Source organism: Ambystoma mexicanum, chromosome 13, assembly GCF_040938575.1.
Source record: "Ambystoma mexicanum isolate Mex_15411 chromosome 13, UKY_AmexF1_1, whole genome shotgun sequence".
NCBI classification, from domain to species: Eukaryota; Metazoa; Chordata; class Amphibia; order Caudata; family Ambystomatidae; genus Ambystoma; species Ambystoma mexicanum.
Window position 1 is genome coordinate 726,421,711 of NC_090938.1, and position 19,072 is coordinate 726,440,782.

Below are 19,072 nucleotides of genomic sequence, written 5' to 3' on the forward strand. Positions count from 1 at the left end.
GTACTCCGCCACCAGACTTCACCTCTCACGGACGGTTAGAACGGTGCTGAAAGGATTAATTTGAGATAGGATTAATTCTTGAGCCGGAGCTCTCCACTCAGTCAGCCATATTCGTTGTGCGCAACAGCGCCCCCCCTGTTTTTTTATTTCTTGACTTTTAATCCTTCTCAGCTTCAGCCTTTGTTGAACCCGTGAGGGCGTGCTGGGGTGACCCCTACCATTGCAATCCTCACACATACAAAATGCCAAATTAAGAGCACCGTTTGCAGTTGTTCTTCCTAAAGGGGAAATGCGGGCAACATGCAGCCTTCTAGATGTCATGGCCTACAACCTCAGCATAGTCAATAGTGAGGGATCATGGGAGTTGTAGGCCAAAGTATCTGGGTGGCCGCAGCTGGCCCGCCCACCACTTCTAGTGTGTGATGTGCCTCTCTGTTTGTATGTCAATCCAATGAGACATACCCTGATGCATTCATTATTGAGAGGACTCAAGCCTGCAAGTGATCAGTTCTGTCTGTGCAAGTGTACACGAAAGCGCGCTTCATTTAAGTAAAAGACAAGAGGCGCACACGAGCGTGCATCTGAATATATATCACACCGCTGTCGATAAGGTGAGAATTTTGTATACTTTTTAAAAATTATTTTTAATTGTACGTATTTCTAAAGGGTACAATGAAGCGGGGCGCTACACAATGAAATACAATACAATATTAGAAATGACATATTACAGTATAAATAATACAAAGAAATCAGGAAAAATACAATTTGAAGAAAAGCAAAAAGCGAAGAGGTGAAAAACCTAAAACAGATGCAGCTAAATAATGACTTAAGAATAGGGAAATATATAGAGCTGGTCAGGAAAGTAAAATATGCATCTGAGTACTTTTTTTTAAACATAGTTTGTTACTTTTTCAAAAGAGCAAGGAGTGATTGCCACGCATATCACAGCACAAGTGCAGTAAGCGTACAAGTAAACAATCTGCACTATTGAATTTACCATGCTCTCAAAGTAGCCGCCCCAGGGCAATATATTAGCCTTCTTTAAAGCCTTTCTAAAAGTAAAAAAGTAAAAAAGTGGAAAGTAAACAAATGTCGACAGGGAGAGATTTCCAGAGGTGTGGAGCGGTGCCGAGAACACCCGGTAGGAACATTTGACCCAGTTGCATTTGGCAACAAGCAACCCTCACTTGAGACCTTTAAAATGCGGTTTCCTTTTTATTTTTACTTTGGGGGGCTTCACCCCCCCCCGAGCCTCCCCATTGTTCCTCCCCGCACCCCATCACCCCCCACCTCCACCCTCAGGCATTTTACTGCCCGAACCCCCATCTCTCGGCCACAGCCCCCTTCCCTCCACCCCCCAGATCCCCACCCCCACTCCCTCAAACCAAAACACATACATACACACACGCACACACACACTTACCCGTTCTCCTCGCCCTCCGCTTCTGGGTCCTGCTGAGCCAGTCAGCCCCTCTGCACACTTGTGTGCGGTAGGGGTGTGACAGTTTGATTTAGAAAGACCGCTCCTAGCGGTCACAGAGCGGTCTTTCTAAATCGGTCTTTTAGTGAAAAGATCTTTTTAAAAAGATCTTTTCACTTAGGACCGACTAATCCCACTCACTTTTTTCCCCTCTTCCCTCCTTGTTTTTTTCTGGACAGAATGCACTCATGTAAAAAATAGATATTCTCAAAAGCTTCCTGCTGGTGCCTTTTCAAAACCTGCCCGACTGGACTTGCGAGACTCCCAGCAGCCGAGTGAGCAAAGAGGTCTTTAATTAAATTGGTGCCTGCATGCCATTTCTTTTACTGTGCACAGAAAACTTGATCACTCCCAAGATAAGAGCTGCAGTTCACTTTGCTGGACAACCAACCACAGGGAAACTGAACATCATGTCACCGGTCACCAGATAAAAGAAACTGACTCAAGCATCCCAAAGCGAAAGAACGGCTTCTGCGACGAACCAAGTGCATTTTTGCCAGAAAAGCAAGTTTATTGCATACTAACGACCAGGAAGGGCTGGTTAGTTCCTTTTAGCTGAAAACTAACCACACTCTCCCTGAATGACAACAGGTTACAGTTTATATACCCAGTTGGATAATTTACATAATTACACATATTTTGTTATGTCATCCCCCAACCCTCCATTGACTTACTCTAACACAAGTAATGTAATCCCCATAGCTCAAAACCCCCATTTGGATACATTCACAAAGTACGACCCTTTTTACATGTCATCTTCTTTCCTTGTCAGTCATGACATACTCCACATAATACATTTATAATGTATGACTAACTCACTTTATTATTTAGACCGTGTGACAGAAACCCATTTAACCCAAACGGTGATTGTGCAAAGCTTTCCATGAATACTTTAAGGCATGGGAAGGGAGAGAAATAAATAAGCATTCATTTGAAGCAGCAGTAAAAACCCTTATCCTCCCAGATGCTCCCGGCATCCAATACCATTTAACATACATTCTAGCACATAATCCTTTTTGTTGCTACCATTTCAAGTCATAGGGCCTCATTACGACCCAGGCGCTAAGTGGTTAACGGCACCGTAAAAGGCTGCGGTGCCGTTAACCACTTAGCGCCTTACTACGAGGTCCCTTTGCGGGACTCGACCTGAGCGGCTGGTCTGGACCAGCCGTTAAAGTAGGGACCCGCAAAGGGACCTCGCAGGCAATTACGGTACTGCAATTTGCGGTACCTAATTGCCGCCTTCCCCATTCCCATTGAGCCCTATGGGGCAAAAATGGGAATGGGGAAGGGCCATGGTGAAATGGGGAAATACCGCCCCGCCAACCTTGGAATGGGCCGGTATTTCCCCATTTCACCATGGCGGACTCGTTACAACACAGGCACCAACCATGGTGCTAAAAGCGCCATGGTTTAGCGCCGGTGTTGTAATGAGGGCCATAGTCTTCGGCGTACATTCTACTTATTTCCTTGTAAACGCATAAACTATCAGCTCTCAATTTAACTCTCCATGTATCCGGACCTTTGTGGTCACCAAAAAAACAAGCCTTCGTGCTCCCAGGGAAATTACACTTTGCATTTAAGAGCGAAATCCGGCCATAAAAACCTAACAAATTACTTTCCATTCAGTTCTTGCCTTCAGCCCTTTGCGATGTTATCACAACTGCCCATTTGCGGTTCGCTTTCTACCCCCTTCCGTGACCTACGTCATCCAGCTCTCCAAACCAGGCAAAAAAATAATTCCTGCGAATCCAGGTACTCTGCAGCCTAGGAAAACTCCAAATCGGTGAAACCTGCATTCTTCAATATGATATGGCATTTATAACGCACCTGTACACAAGTGTCTCCATGTATCCACAATAGACCCCATATTTCCCAATGCCCTAAATTTGTCTGCAATTTAAATCGTTGTTGAATTCCTACCTGTTTGTTTCCCCTTCAATTAACTCGTCTCTCGCATGCAAAAAGCTCCCCACTACGTACTTCTTAGCGCTACAAATTGTACATTGCACAATACAACGTATCCATGCCACTGATACTCATGTTGCAGCCTACTGTGCCTCTGAAAATGTATCCAACTAAAATACAAAGTAACACTAATTTCAATTCTTCTAACTAACTTGAACACATATTTAGTTGTAACATCACATCTAAGCCAGCCACACCATGGCCTAGTGCAATTTACGAAGTGTGAACCTCATTTCCGTGTTGGGAACTAGAATGTCTACCCCAACACATATCAGTGAGTCTTGGTCCAACCCTCAGCAGTAATGCTTACTGTCTTTCACATATGTGCTCGCATGCACTTGCAATCCCCCATTATTTCAAAGATGTATGTGTGCGGCCCTAGGGCACCAAGGAATGTGTCTTCACAAGGCTTTAGGGCCTTATAAATCCTTTTTAGGACTACCCCCCTCTTACAAAAAAAAAAAGAAAATAGACCATAGACAGGTCCAGGTGTGGAGTTTGTTCCACTTTATTGGTAAAGTGGGAAGGGGACACTCAGGGCAGAGTTCTGAGTTCATCCTTGCCTAGGGGTTATATAGTAAAGATGCTACGTCAGAGGGCCATCATTCAACAACCCAGGGATGCAGAATATTGTCTGGATTAAAACATGTCTTCCCTAAAACCTCCAAGATGACCGTCTCAGGTGGTATGAAGGGTGTTGAGTTACTAGTCTGCTTTTACTTCCTCTTGGGAGGGGAGTCTGAATCTTCTGAGAAAAAGGAACCGGAGATGGAGACAATATGGCGCGAGGCGTGTGATATAGACACATTCTTGGACGGTAGGGAAGCGAGCAGCTCGGGCCATCACTTTTGCTATTAAGGGCCTCATACTGGATACTGGTGGCCTTGGACAACTGGCAGAATCCCCTGAATCACTATTAATATGCTCTGCTTTACAAGTAGATGGGGCAGGCTCTTGGGCTGGAGTCAACGCTCCAAGGACCCTTGCTGAATGGAACTCAGCGGTTGTGTGGCAAGGCCTCTTGAGGGCTGAAGCAATCATACCATCAAGATCCCACAAGGCCAAATCAATGGTCTACTGGACAACCATGGCCACAGATGGGGAGGAGATGGAAGTTTTAAGGCCCAAAGGTACTGACTCTTTAACCCAAGTAACGTCCTCAACATCCTCTTCTGACGAGCATGAGTTCCTTCTTGAAACACATTACTTGTCATTGAATTGCTTACCATGTCCCTAGAGGTCAGCATAGTTGCCATATAATAGTTCCACGTGTAAAATAACACTGCCCCTTTAAGTGAATGTGAAAGCCTCGCCCACTTACTGAAGAGCTCCAATCATGCACAGCTGTGAGGACAGTGAGACAGAAAGCTTGTGGTACTTGCAAATGTTGCCGTTTGGGAAATTCCTGTGCAGGGCCTCTGACTGCGAGCAAGCACAGAGGCGAAGAAGGCTGCTCTGGTTACTGACAAGTAATCTTCATTAGTCATAGGCCCTCATTACAACACCGGCGGTAACCAATGGCGCTATCAGCACCATGGTTGCTGCCGGTATTGTAACGAGTCCGCCATGGTGCAATGGGGAATTACCACCCCATTTCAAGGTTGGCGGGGCGGTAATTCCCCATTGCACCATTGGCCCTTCCCCATTCCCATTTTTGCCCCATAAGGCTCAATGGGAATGGGGAAGGCGGTAATTACGGTACCGCAAATTGCAGTACCGTAATTACCTTCAAGGTCCCTTTGCGGGTCCCTACTTTAACGGCTGGTCCAGACCAGCCGTTAAGGTCCGGAGCCCCAAAGGGACCTCGTAATTAGGCGCTAAGGGGTTAACGGCGCCACAGCCTTTTACGCCGCGGTTAACCCCTTAGTGCCAGGGTCATAATGACCCCCATACTCTTCCTCATCCTAATAATTACTCATGATGAAGATCCACCTTCCAACAGAACCCTTTGCCAAAAAGTCCTTCTTCCTTTTCCTTCTTTGACCCCCCTCCTACTATAAACCACCTGATCAGTCCTAGAATCCTCCTGTCATTACCAAAGGAACCAGGATGATCTCATCGGGGAGGAAGAGATGGGCATCAGATCTGTGATGAAGAGGAGTAGGGCTAGGAGTAGTGAGGATTACCAATAAGTAATCGGGGCATTATCTGCACATTCCTCTTCCTTGTCCCAGTGCTTACTCATGATGTATACCAAAAACCAAGATCCGACCGGCCCAGAACAACACCCTTGGCATACCCAAACACGGCAATCCCAAAGGGACTTGGAGAGTAGGGGAGGAAAGAAAACCAAGAGCTGAGAACTCTACAGCCTGGTGATGACATCACTCAGGGGGCTGCCAAGAGATTAGGGACCACTCCCTCTATGAGAAATCAGGAGTCTTGGAAGAACCGGGGAAGGAATTATAGAAGAGGAGGGATAACAGCTGAGAAGGAACCATTGTCCAGCGAATCTGACAGGCACAAGACATTCACCTGAAGAGCAGCATCAAGAATCACCCCGACCTAAAGAGGCGGCCCCCATGAGAAGCTGTCAAGGTTGTCCCCGCAACTCAGCAAAGAACCATGCCTACAAACAGGCCAAGAGCAGACAGACCCATTTAATCACAGCCAGACATATTCCCTATGAAGGTCCGAACCACCACCTTGTAGCACAGGCCAACCTGGCTGGACTAGGGTTGGGTAACACTCTTCCAGGCATCCCGCAACCAGGAGAGGAGAGAAAACCCTGGAGGGCAGAATGCCACCAAATCTGGTCAATTAATGGAATAAACCAGAATGTGTAAGACCGAGTAGGGGGTAAGTCAACTCAGGCACTAGCTCCCAACATACTATAATGCCTAGGCCCTCAACCCAATATCAGCAAAATATCACAGGTGCAAACTCCAGGGCGCCCCCAGGTGGAACACTAGCAGAGAAAGACCAGCTAAAATGGAACTTCCACCAACACATCCAGCCAGTTTCCATTTCCATAACTGCATGCTAGAATTGTAGCTCGAAAAACGTATAAGTATGAAGGGGCAGCTGTGCACAGGATGAGTAATTTGTAATATCTGTTACTCTTTCCCTGGGCCTTCTTAATGGCAATGTTAGTTACAGAAATAGTAATGTCTAATCAGGCCCCCGAGTCTCACGCAGTCGCTATATATTGTTGCATGCATTGGATGTTCATTGTGCAAAACTACCTGGAAAGTATCTGAGGGTTGTACTAAAAAGGGAGGATTCAGAGAGCAGACGTTGAGAGGAGGACGGAGACGTATTCTCAGGGGAGCAATGGGGTGTTCCTTGCAGAGTGGGATCTTCAGTTCCTTCCTGGACTGCAGGAGGTGTCGTGCCCACCCGATGTGTTTCGGTATGCAATTCCAGAGTCGGGATGTGTGGCAGGAGGCAGAGAGTTTTCTGGTTCTTTCTTTCTTGCCATCACTTAGATTCTGGTCTAGCTATATTGTGGCTTCTGGTCCTTTAACTCTGTTGACTCCTCAGCTTTGTCTTTGCTCTGGGCGGTTGGTGCTGGAGGTTTCCAATGGTCCATCTTTTATGCTGTGACCTGTTGGTGTTACTCTTACATTGCTTCCTATGGGTTCCTTGTGCTGCCAGAGTAGCATACAAGGACATGCTTCATTATTGAGGACTCCATTTTGAAACCAGCCCAAGAGGACTATCAGTCGGAGAAGACTCATTGACTTCTCAATACCATCAATTTTAGCCATTGCCTCGGGGAGACTGATCAGCAAGGGGTGAAGGCGGTGGGTCGGTATCCATTCCCACCAATCCTTTGCCTTTGAGATGAAGAAATATGCGTCGTGGGGTCAAGCCTTACCCTTTCTGCTGTGCTTTGCTTTACTCCCCAGTTCCTTTTGATGATTACGAAGATGACTATGACTATGACGAGGATCCCAAGGACGAGCCCGTTGCCCGCATCCACTGGCAGGACCTCCGCAGAAGACGCAAGAGAGAGGCCGGGCCTGCCCAAGCAGATCTAAAGGAAGTTGTCTATAAGGTCTGGCTGTGGTAAGTGCAAGAAGGGTTGGTGGTAAGTAGCAGAACTGTAGTTCTGTTTGCAGTATTTGCAGGAAGGGCTGTATTGGAACCCTGAGTAAAGTGCAAATAACTGGTTCGCCTGCACTAAGTGCAGAAAGTGCTGTAAATGATTTGTCTGTGTTAAGTGCCCGCGCTTAGGAGGGTCCGCCCTGGCTCAAGGGATACTACAATACTTCTATCAAAGATGAGGAAGGAAAAGAGAAATGTGATGGGCCCTGTTTGTTCCAGAGTTTCATGCTCTTCCGTGACAGCCACCAATGCTCAGTGCCTGCACTCCACCCTTCACCGACAACCTGTAATGCTGACCATCTGTCCTCAGAGCATCACTGAGAGGATTTATTGCTCAACAGCTCAGATCTGACTGGCTCTAATTCTGAGCATCTGTGATTGGCTTCACTGACTGACTCTAGTGCTAAGCGTCTGCCCTCGAGCCATCACTGAGAGGCTTTATTGCTAAACAGCTGAGATCTGTGCTTCCCTGACTGGCTCTACTGCTGAGTATCTGTGATAGGCTCCAATGACTGACTCTAGTGCAGAGTATCTGTGATAGGCTTCAATGACTGACTCTAGTGCTGAGCACCTACCCTCGAGCCATCACTGAGATGCTTTATTGCTGAACAGCTGAGATCTGTACTTCGCTGACTGGCTCTAATGCTGAGCATCCGTGATTGGCTTCACTGACTGACTCTAGTGCTAAGCGTCTGCCCTCGAGCCATCACTGAGAGGCTTTATTGCTAAACAGCTGAGATCTGTGCTTCCCTGACTGGCTCTACTGCTGAGTATCTGTGATAGGCTCCAATGACTGACTCTAGTGCAGAGTATCTGTGATAGGCTTCAATGACTGACTCTAGTGCTGAGCACCTACCCTCGAGCCATCACTGAGATGCTTTATTGCTGAACAGCTGAGATCTGTACTTCGCTGACTGGCTCTAATGCTGAGCATCCGTGATTGGCTTCAATGACTGCCTCTAATGCAGAGTATATGTGATAGGCTTCAATGACTGACTCTTGTGCTGAGTATCTGCGCTCAAGCCATCACTGAGAGGCTTTATTGCCAAACAGCTGAAATGTGTACATCGCTGAGTGGCTCTAATCTGTAATAGGCTTCACTTACTGGCTCTAATATTGAGTATGCAATCTTTGCTTCACTGACAACCTCTAATGCTGGGTATCTGTGATCTCTGTTTTACTGACAGGCTCTAATGCTGAGTATCTGTGATATGCTTTATTCACTGGATCTAATGCTGAGTATCTGTGATATGCTTCACTCACTGGATCTAATATTGAGTATCTGTTATGTGTGTTTCACTGACTGGTTCTAATGCTGTGTAGCTGTAATCTGTGCTTCACTGACTGGCTCTAATGCTGTGTAGCTGTAATCTGTGCTTCACTGACTGGCTCTAATGCTGAGTAGCTGTAATCTGTGCTTCACTGACTGCCTCTAATGCTGAGTATCTGTGATATGCTTCACTCACTGGAACTAATGTTGAGTATCTGTTATGTGTGTTTAACTGACTGGCTCTAATGCTGTGTAGCTGTAATCTGTGCTTCAATGACTGGCTCTAATGATCAGTATATGTGATATGTTTCACTCACTGGATCTAATGCTGAGTATCTGTGATCTGTGTTTCACTGACTGGCTCAATGCTGTGTAGCTGTAATCTGTGCTTCACTGACTGGCTCTAATGCTGAGTAGCTGTAATCTGTGCTTCACTGACTGCCTCTAATGCTGAGTATCTGTGATATGCTTCACTCACTGGAACTAATGTTGAGTATCTGTTATGTGTGTTTAACTGACTGGCTCTAATGCTGTGTAGCTGTAATCTGTGCTTCAATGACTGGCTCTAATGATCAGTATATGTGATATGTTTCACTCACTGGATCTAATGCTGAGTATCTGTGATCTGTGTTTCACTGACTGGCTCAATGCTGTGTAGCTGTAATCTGTGCTTCACTGACTGCCTCTAATGCTGAGTATCTGTGATATGCTTCACTCACTGGATCTAATGTTGAGTATCTGTAATTTGTGTTTCACTGACTGGCTCTAATGCTGTGTAGCTGTAATCTGTGCTTCACTGACTGGCTCTAATGCTGAGTATCTGTGATATGCTTCACTCACTGGATCTAATATTGAGTATCTGTTATGTGTGTTTCACTGACTGGTTCTAATGCTGTGTAGCTGTAATCTGTGCTTCACTGACTGGCTCTAATGCTGTGTAGCTGTAATCTGTGCTTCACTGACTGGCTCTAATGCTGAGTAACTGTAATCTGTGCTTCACTGGCTGCCTCTAATGCTCAGTATCTGTGATATGCTTCACTCCCTGGATCTAATGTTGAGTATCTGTTATGTGTGTTTCAATGACTGGCTCTAGTGCTGTGTATTTGCACTCAAGGCTTCGCTCAGAGGCGCTAACATCATCATCTTCTCTGTAAAAGGAAAAAAGGAGATACACAAAAACTCCAAATACATTTAATTACAAAATATGTTTTCCTGGTACAATCTGTTGTTAAATGTGCACGGGGCGAACCTCTGCATCTAACAGCGATTTCATTTTACCCCATCCCCCATCTTGCAAAAGAGGCCATGCATTTAAAGCCAGTTCCATCAAATGTACGGACAGAACGTCACTTACATTGACAGTGTACAAAAGAGAATTCTGGCCACGGATGGAGCCGTTTGCACAAGTAGAAACCCAGCTTCCGATTATGCCCAGGTGAACATAAAACATTTTAGGGTTCACATTCCCGTCGCGAACATAAGAGATTGTAGTGTCCATATTCCCTTAGGGCGCATAAGAGATTGTAATGTTCACTTTCCTGCAGAGAGCATAAGCGATTGTTGGGTTCACTTTCCTGCAGAGAACATAAGCGATTGTTGGGTTCACTTTCCTGCAGAGAGCATAAGAGATTTTAAGGTTCACTTTCCTACAGGGAACATAAGCGATTGTTGGGTTCACTTTCCTGTAGAGAGTATAAGAGATTGTAATGTTCACTTTCTTGCAGGGAACATAAGAGATTGTTGGGTTCACTTTCCTGCAGAGAACATAAGCGATTGTTGGGTTCACTTTCCTGCAGAGAGCATACGAGATTTTAAAGTTCACTTTCCTACAGGGAACATTAGCGATTGTTGGGTTCCCTTTCCTGCAGAGAGCATAAGCGATTGTTGGGTTCACTTTCCTGCAGAGAGCATAAGCGATTGTTGGGTTCACTTTCCTGCAGAGAACATAAGCGATTGTTGGGTTCACTTTCCTGCAGAGAGCATAAGAGATTGTTGGGTTCACTTTCCTGCAGAGAGCATAAGCGATTGTTGGGTTCACTTTCCTGCAGAGAACATAAGCGATTGTTGGGTTCACTTTCCTGCAGAGAGCATAAGAGATTTTAAGGTTCACTTTCCTACAGGGAACATAAGCGATTGTTGGGTTCACTTTCCTCTAGAGAGCATAAGCGATTGTTGGGTTCACTTTCCTGCAGAGAGCATAAGCGATTGTTGGGTTCACTTTCCTGCAGAGAACATAAGCGATTGTTGGGTTCACTTTCCTGCAGAGAGCATAAGCGATTGTTGGGTTCACTTTCCTGCAGAGAGCATAAGCGATTGTTGGGTTCACTTTCCTGCAGAGAATATAAGCGATTGTTGGGTTCACTTTCCTGCAGAGAGCATAAGAGATTTTAAGGTTCACTTTCCTACAGGGAACATAAGCGATTGTTGGGTTCACTTTCCTGTAGAGAGTATAAGAGATTGTAATGTTCACTTTCTTGCAGGGAACATAAGAGATTGTTGGGTTCACTTTCCTGCAGAGAACATAAGCGATTGTTGGGTTCACTTTCCTGTAGAGAGTATAAGAGATTGTAATGTTCACTTTCTTGCAGGGAACATAAGAGATTGTTGGGTTCACTTTCCTGCAGAGAACATAAGCGATTGTTGGGTTCACTTTCCTGCAGAGAGCATACGAGATTTTAAAGTTCACTTTCCTACAGGGAACATTAGCGATTGTTGGGTTCACTTTCCTGCAGAGAACATAAGCGATTGTTGGGTTCACTTTCCTGCAGAGAGCATAAGAGATTTTAAGGTTCACTTTCTTGCAGGGAACATAAGAGATTGTTGGGTTCACTTTCCTGCAGAGAACATAAGCGATTGTTGGGTTCACTTTCCTGCAGAGAGCATACGAGATTTTAAAGTTCACTTTCCTACAGGGAACATAAGCGATTGTTGGGTTCACTTTCCTGGAGAGAGTATAAGAGATTGTAATGTTCACTTTCTTGCAGGGAACATAAGCGATTGTTGGGTTCACTTTCCGGCAGAGTACATAAGCGATTGAAAGGTTCACTTTCCTGCAGGGAACATAAGAGATTGCAGTGTTCACTTTCCTGCACAGAGCATAAGCGATTGTTGGGTTCACTTTCCTGCAGAGAGCATAAGAGATTGGAAGGTTCACGTTCCTGCAGGGGACACAAGAGTTTGCAGGGTTCCAGTTAAGTCCTTCAAGGCCAGTGCTAGGCCTCTGGACATACAGAGGGAGAGTCTGCAAGGTGACACCATGTCACTGCTCCACCCATAATGCACCGGAGCACGAGACATTACTAGTTGCACACGGGCCTTGTTGAGGAAAACAGATCGCTTTTTGCCGGGTGTTTATCGCTCTCTCTCCTGCACCTGCCTCTGATTGCGCTAGCCTCCAAGTGCAATGGTTTGGAAAGAGTCCATAATTTGCAGAAGACACACAGTCAAAATAACTTCAAACTATGGCGCCCAAACATAACTTTACCTGAAAATAAGCTGGAAAAAAAATGCCAACATAACCCCACTTTAATAATTAAGATACAAAATTAAAATGCATCAAAACAAAAAAGAGGAAACCACTTTTGGCCGGGAGCAAAGGGGTTTGCACAAAGTGTGAAGGGTGGGGAGGACGGGAAGGGTGCTTCCTGTACGGGGTTTCCTCCTGGGTTTGAAAGGACTAAGTGCATAAGAATGGATGCAGGATTCAGCTAGGGGAATGTGCTAGAAAATGGAGGTGCTTTCCAAGGCCGCTGCTTTATTGGGTATAGTTGGCCTTCCTTGTTGACCCAGCGCTTCTCTTCCTTGGTTCTCTTCGCAAGGCCCTGTCCACCCTCAGCTCCTCCCCGCTCCTCTCTGCGGCATGAGAGGTTTGCTTGTTTGTTTGTTTGTTTGTTTTACTTACAGGGGTATCTGGGCCTTCATGAAATAAGATGACGGTTACAGATTACAATGAATAAAACAGAAAGTACTTACATGCGTGGATAGAGAAGTACAGTTACAGTTTAGTGATCGGAAACATGAGGAGCAAACCAGATTAGTTCTTACTGAGTATCCAAGAGATAACATTTCTCCTGAAGTTGGCGAATACTCGGATAGATTTAATGTCGGAAGGGAGGGTGTTTCAAAGTTGGGAGGCCAAGACTGGGAAACTGGAACTGCCTGCTCTCTTGAGATTATATCTGGGGACCACTAAACAGGAGGTGTTAGAAGATCTAGCGCTTTATGGGTAAGACATAGAGTTTTGAGTTCAGTTTTTTTCTTGTAAGGAAAGCCATTTGCAATGTTTTCTGGTAGCTGAGATGTGCTCTCTTCTGTGTGTATTTAAGGCAACGCTAAGAGCATTGTTCTGCATTATCTGTAGTTTGTTGAGTACGGTCTTGTTAGCACCTAAGTAGAGACCATTACAATAGTCCAGTTTGGACTGTATGAGTGCTCTGGCTGGAATGAGCAGCTTTCTGCAGACAGCATGGGGCTGCAGGCCCTTATAGACTTGCCTGTGTAAGCAGTAGCTGAGGCGGTCATGTTCACTTGTTTGGTTAGGTTGGAGGTAGCGTCGAGATAAAAGACTAATGTTTGTACATCTTCGGTGATCGGGATGTTGTTCCCATCCATATTGATAGTGGTGTAGTTGGGGCTTGATTTGTTGAAGTTGATTGGTGAACCAGCCAAGAGGAGTTCCGTTTTGTCGTCATTCAGTCAGAGGCCGTGGACGGCCGTCCGTGCCTGAATGATTGTGGAGATTTTGTTCACACGATGTACATCTGAGTCATAGCTGCATGTCAAGGGTAGGAGTATCTGGGCATCATCTGCATAGTTTTTTGTAGGTGGTGACTGTGGCTGTGTGAAATGTGATTGCCCCTCATCTTGTCTTTCCATGGCTTCTTCTTTTCAGGCGCCATGAGCGGTCCAAGCTGTCAGGCATGGCCATCGTTGACATCACCATGTTGAGCGGCTTCGAGCCGGACCTGGGGGACCTGGACAAGGTGAGCCAGCCCTGCACTATGCGAGCCTTGGTTTTCATGGACAGTTGCTGCACCCGGTGATATCTCAGTTAGATCTGAGAATTGCATATTTGAAATATGTCTGTAATAGTCAATCAGGCATGAAACCCTTCTGAGCAAGTCATGCAAACAGACCCATTTAGACAGTGTTTAGTGAATCAATAGGACCCGAGGAGGGGGGCATTAGCGGTCGGGGCGATAGTTACAATCCCAAGCTAGCGCCATGCTCGTAACGAAGTCCTGTGTGTTTGTTGCGCCCCTATGCCTTTGTTTCCATATGCCTGTCCGGGGGTATTGCTCAGCTGTGCACTGAAACCCCCCCTCCTCTCTCCTTCAGCTGAAGGATTTGGTGGACCGATACATCAGCCACTACGAGTACCAGCACGGGAGACTCCAGCTCTATTTCGAAACGGTGAGGACGACAATGTAAGGCAAGGAATCTTCCGAAAAGGTGTGTGTGTAGGGGGTGGTGGGGTGCAGGTGGGAGTATTGGTGTCAAACGCCGAACAGTGTAGGTCTGTGCACAGCACCTGAACCTGACTAGCATCAACATCAGTGCCTTAAATTGGCAGGTACTTGCCAGCCCTGATTGCCTGCACTTCTTTTATTTGAAAGACATGGTGCTGACACTTCTCAGCAGGAAGCCAATACTTTTAATGGAGGAGTACCAGCACTTCCCAACAGTAAGCAGGTTCTCTGGGATAGGGAGTAGCTGCACTTCTTTTATTTGAAAGACATGGTGCTGACACTTCTCAGCAGGAGGCCAATACTTTTAATGGAGGAGTACCAGCACTTCCCAACAGTAAGCAGGTTCTCTGGGATAGGGAGTAGCTGCACTTCTTTTATTTGAAAGACATGGTGCTGACACTTCTCAGCAGGAAGCCAATACTTTTAATGGAGGAGTACCAGCACTTCCCAACAGTAGGCAGGATCTCTGGGATAAGGAGTAGCTGCACTTCTGGGTTTCCAGTTGATTCACTGATCAAAGCACTCCTGTAAATGTAGTGTTCTTGCATGCTGGTGGGTTGGGAGCAGAGCCTGAAGGTCTTATTGTACCCAGAGGAAGCTCCTCCAGACTCTCCGGTCTACGGCATCTTGGCCATCTTCTTGAGACAGGACCAGAGGAGGGTCAAGTGGAGTCTGGGGCATCTGTACATCCATTCCATTGATGGATCAGCCTTCACACTGGAATCTTTGATGTCACCACCCAAACATCTGCCATCATTACATTTCAATGGAACCTCATTACATTTCAATGGAACGCATTGAACCAACATAAGTAGTGGTGCACACAGGTCAGCATTCCATCATTTTGTATCCCCCCGGGAAGCCAGTGTAAACTAATGACTTTCATGGGCAGAAAGGTAATGTTGTACACATGGGCAAAACCTTTTAGTCCTCCACGCGCCCCCCCCCCCCACAGTTTTCAGAGAAGAGAAGACAGCGGTGTGGGTAAGGAGGCTTATGGTCAGGTTTGCTATGGACAGTGACGGGTGAAGGGTAGAATCGATCCTCCGTGAATGAAAAGTGCACCGTGGATCTATGTAACCATACTCTCGATTTCTAGGTACCGCTCGTTAAAGATCTCATAAGCTTCCGAGCCAAACAAAATGTCAAGGTTGGAGCACTGCAGCCCGCCTCCGCCACGCTGTATGACTTCTATGAGCCGGGTGAGTCTTTATAGGGGGAACCTCAATACGTTGTAACTGTGCTCGACCGAGTGTACGTAAGCCCTGGTCACTGCATCTCAGCTCCGCGTCATGGCCAAGAGTTGGGGCTTTCAGAAGGGTTCTGCATGTGTCTCTGGTTATCAAGACATGCTTGGGTTCTCTCTGAGATGTGTTCCTCCAGCATGGAATATTTCTCTGCAATGGGTAAATGCTCTCTGACTCACCTTCCTGTCAAGTCACCAACTGTATCTTAGTCCCAGCGGCCTTTTACTGACACCAACCGGCCTATGACTTTTATTTCCTAATATTAAGATTGATTTAGGACTTGTCCCCCATGTTGTTTCTTTGTGATGGGAGGTTTAGTGTTATGATCCGCTTAGGACATATCCCTTGTCTTATTGCTTGGTGTTGGGATTGGTTTGGGACATGTGCCAGTGTTGTTCCTTGGTATTAGGATTGGTTTAGTGTTATGATCGGTTTAGGACATATCTCTTGTATTGTTGCTTGGTGTTGGTATTGGTTTGGGACATGTGCAAGTGTTGTTTCTCGGTATTAGGATTGGTTTAGTGTTATGATTGGTTTAGGACATATCCCTTGTATTATTGCTTGGTGTTGGGATTGGTTTGGGTCATGTGCCAGTGTTGTTTCTCGGTATTAGGATTGGTTTAGTGTTATGATCGGTTTAGGACATATCTCTTGTATTGTTGCTTGGTGTTGGGATTGGTTTGGGACATGTGCCAGTGTTGTTTCTTGGTATTAGGATTGGTTTAGTGTTTGATCGGTTTAGGACATATCTCTTGTATTATTGCTTGGTGTTGGTATTGGTTTGGGACATGTGCCAGTGTTGTTTCTCGGTATTAGGATTGGTTTAGTGTTATGATTGGTTTAGGACATATCCCTTGTATTATTGCTTGGTGTTGGGATTGGTTTGGGTCATGTGCCAGTGTTGTTTCTTGGTATTAGGATTGGTTTAGTGTTATGATCGGTTTAGGACATATCCCTTGTATTGTTGCTTGGTGTTGGGATTGTTTTGGGACATGTGCCAGTGTTGTTTCTCGGTATTAGGATTGGTTTAGTGTTATGATTGGTTTAGGACATATCCCTTGTATTATTGCTTGGTGTTGGGATTGGTTTGGGTCATGTGCCAGTGTTGTTTCTTGGTATTAGGATTGGTTTAGTGTTTGATCGGTTTAGGACATATCCCTTGTATTATTGCTTGGTGTTGGGATTGGTTTTGGGACATGTGACAGTGTTGTTTCTCTGTAGTAGGATTGGTTTAGTGTTATGATCGGTTTAGGACATATCTCTTGTATTGTTGCTTGGTGTTGGTATTGGTTTGGGACATGTGCCAGTGTTGTTTCTCGGTATTAGGATTGGTTTAGTGTTATGATCGGTTTAGGACATATCTCTTGTATTGTTGCTTGGTGTTGGGATTGGTTTGGGACATGTGCCAGTGTTGTTTCTTGGTATTAGGATTGGTTTAGTGTTTGATCGGTTTAGGACATATCCCTTGTATTATTGCTTGGTGTTGGGATTGGTTTTGGGACATGTGACAGTGTTGTTTCTCTGTAGTAGGATTGGTTTAGTGTTATGATCGGTTTAGGACATATCTCTTGCATTGTTGCTTGGCGTTGGGATTGGTTTAAAACTTGTCCCCCGTGTTTTTTCTTGGTGTTCGGAATGGTTTAGGATATGTGCCCAGTATTGTTTCTTGGTGTTGGAATTGTTGGATGGCATGTCCTTTGTGTTGTTTCTTGGTTTTGGGAGTGGTTTACAACATGTTCCCTAGTGTGGCGACTGGTTTGGTATATGTCCCCTTGTTTCCTAGTTTAGGGATTGGTTTAGTACATACACCTTTGTTTCCTAGTGTAGGGAATGGTTTAGTACATGATGCCTTGTTTCCTAGTGTAGGGAATGGTTTAGTTCATGCCCCCTTGTTTCCTTGTGTAGGGAATGGTTTAGTACATGATGCCTTGTTTCCTTGTGTAGGGAATGGTTTAGTACATGACGCCTTGTTTCCTAGTGTTGGGAGTGGTGTAGTACATGTCCCCTTGTTTTCTTGTGTAGGGAATAGTTTGGTATATGTCCCCTTGTTTCCTAGTGCTGGGAGTGGTTTTGTACATGTCCCCTTGTTTCCTAGTGTAGGGAATGGTTTACTACATGACGCCACGTTTCCTAGTGTTGGGAGTGGTTTAGTACATGTCCCCTTGTTTCCTAGTGTTGGGAGTGGTTTAGTACATGTCCCCATGTTTCCTAGTGTAGGGAATGGTTTACTACATGACGCCTTGTTTCCTAGTGTTGGGAGTGGTTTAGTACATGTCCCCTTGTTTCCTAGTGTTGGGAGTGGTTTAGTACATGTCCCCTTGTTTCCTAGTGGTGGGATTGGTTTAGTACATGCACCCTTGTTTCCTAGTGTAGGGAATAGTTTGGTACATGTCCCCATGTGTCCTATTGTAGGGATTGCTCTACCATGTTTCCCCGTGTTTGCTAGTTCAGGGAGTGGTTTAGTACATGTCCCCTTGTTTTCTATCGTGGGGTTTGTTTAATACATGTCCCCCCGTTTCCTAGCATTGGGAATGGTTCAGGGCGTGCATGTCCCCTTGTGCTCTGGTGTAATGATAGATATAGGGCACGTCCCTGTGTGTTTCTTGGGGGTGTTGTGATTGGTGTAGGCCGTATCCCCTTGCTCCCTGCATCCCGGACACTGCACTGACGCTCTCTTTTTCCACCTGCAGACACGCGATGCCACATCTTCTACAACCTGCCATCCAGGAGCAGGCTGGTGAGCGCCCTCTGCACGGAAGAGGTGTGCCAGTGTGCTGAAGGTAGGCTGCGGAGGAAGGGCGCTCGGAAGAGTTGCGCTTTTGCCTCTGGTCGCCAGGGCAGGGGGTGATGGGTGGCTTGGCCATACCATTGGCATTCATTGGATCAGTTAATGGTGCATCTCAGATTCCGTGCAAGCACTCGCATGCGTACTCACAAGGAAATACCCAATGGATACAGCGTAGCTCCCATGCACTGGGCTGCCTCCTCACTAGTAGCTCACAATCCAGGACACATGGGGCATTCACAGGCGTGTCCCCCATGTTCACAGCGTACACGTGTGCACAGCCGGCTGAAGATGAAGGGAATGGTGGGGAGTGCCAAATGGAGACGGGGGCATTTCAGTATGTTCTGTCGCATGGCTGAAGACTGCACCTAGGCAGGTGGCGCGGAGGGGAGGTAGGTGGCATGACTGCCCTGGGTAACAGATCAGCTGTTCTGGCAGCTGATTGCAGATTGGAGCAGGCTAAGTGGACGTTCCCTGCTATACAAGCAGCAAAAGTAGTGTTTAAGGCATGTTCTCTGTTCCCTGCTATACAAGCAGCAAAAGTAGTGTTTAAGGCATGTTCTCTGTTCCTTGCTAGACAAACAGCAAAAGTAGTGTTTAAGGCATGTTCTCTGTTCCTTGCCACACAAACAGCAAAAGAAGTGTTTAAGGCATGTTCTTCTTACCTTGCTATACAAGATGCAAACGTAGTGTTTAAGTCATTTTCTCCATTACTTGCTAGACAAACTGCAAAAGTAGTGTTTAGGGCATTTTCTCCATTCCTTTCTACACAAACTTCAAAAGCAGTGTTTAGGGCATTTTCTC

The 19,072-nt window shown here is 45.9% G+C and overlaps 1 protein-coding gene across 1 annotated transcript in view; it reads left to right on the forward strand.

The window, feature by feature from the left end:
- The window catches only part of LOC138521816 (complement C4-B-like), a 528,615-nt gene that overhangs the window by 448,715 nt on the left and 60,828 nt on the right, over positions 1–19,072 (forward strand). Inside the window, exons 33-37 of the mRNA XM_069634932.1 lie at positions 7,300–7,459; positions 13,660–13,750; positions 14,106–14,180; positions 15,336–15,438; positions 18,174–18,263. Coding sequence (XP_069491033.1) covers positions 7,300–7,459; positions 13,660–13,750; positions 14,106–14,180; positions 15,336–15,438; positions 18,174–18,263 — 519 coding nt within the window. The remainder of the gene's footprint in view (positions 1–7,299; positions 7,460–13,659; positions 13,751–14,105; positions 14,181–15,335; positions 15,439–18,173; positions 18,264–19,072) is intronic.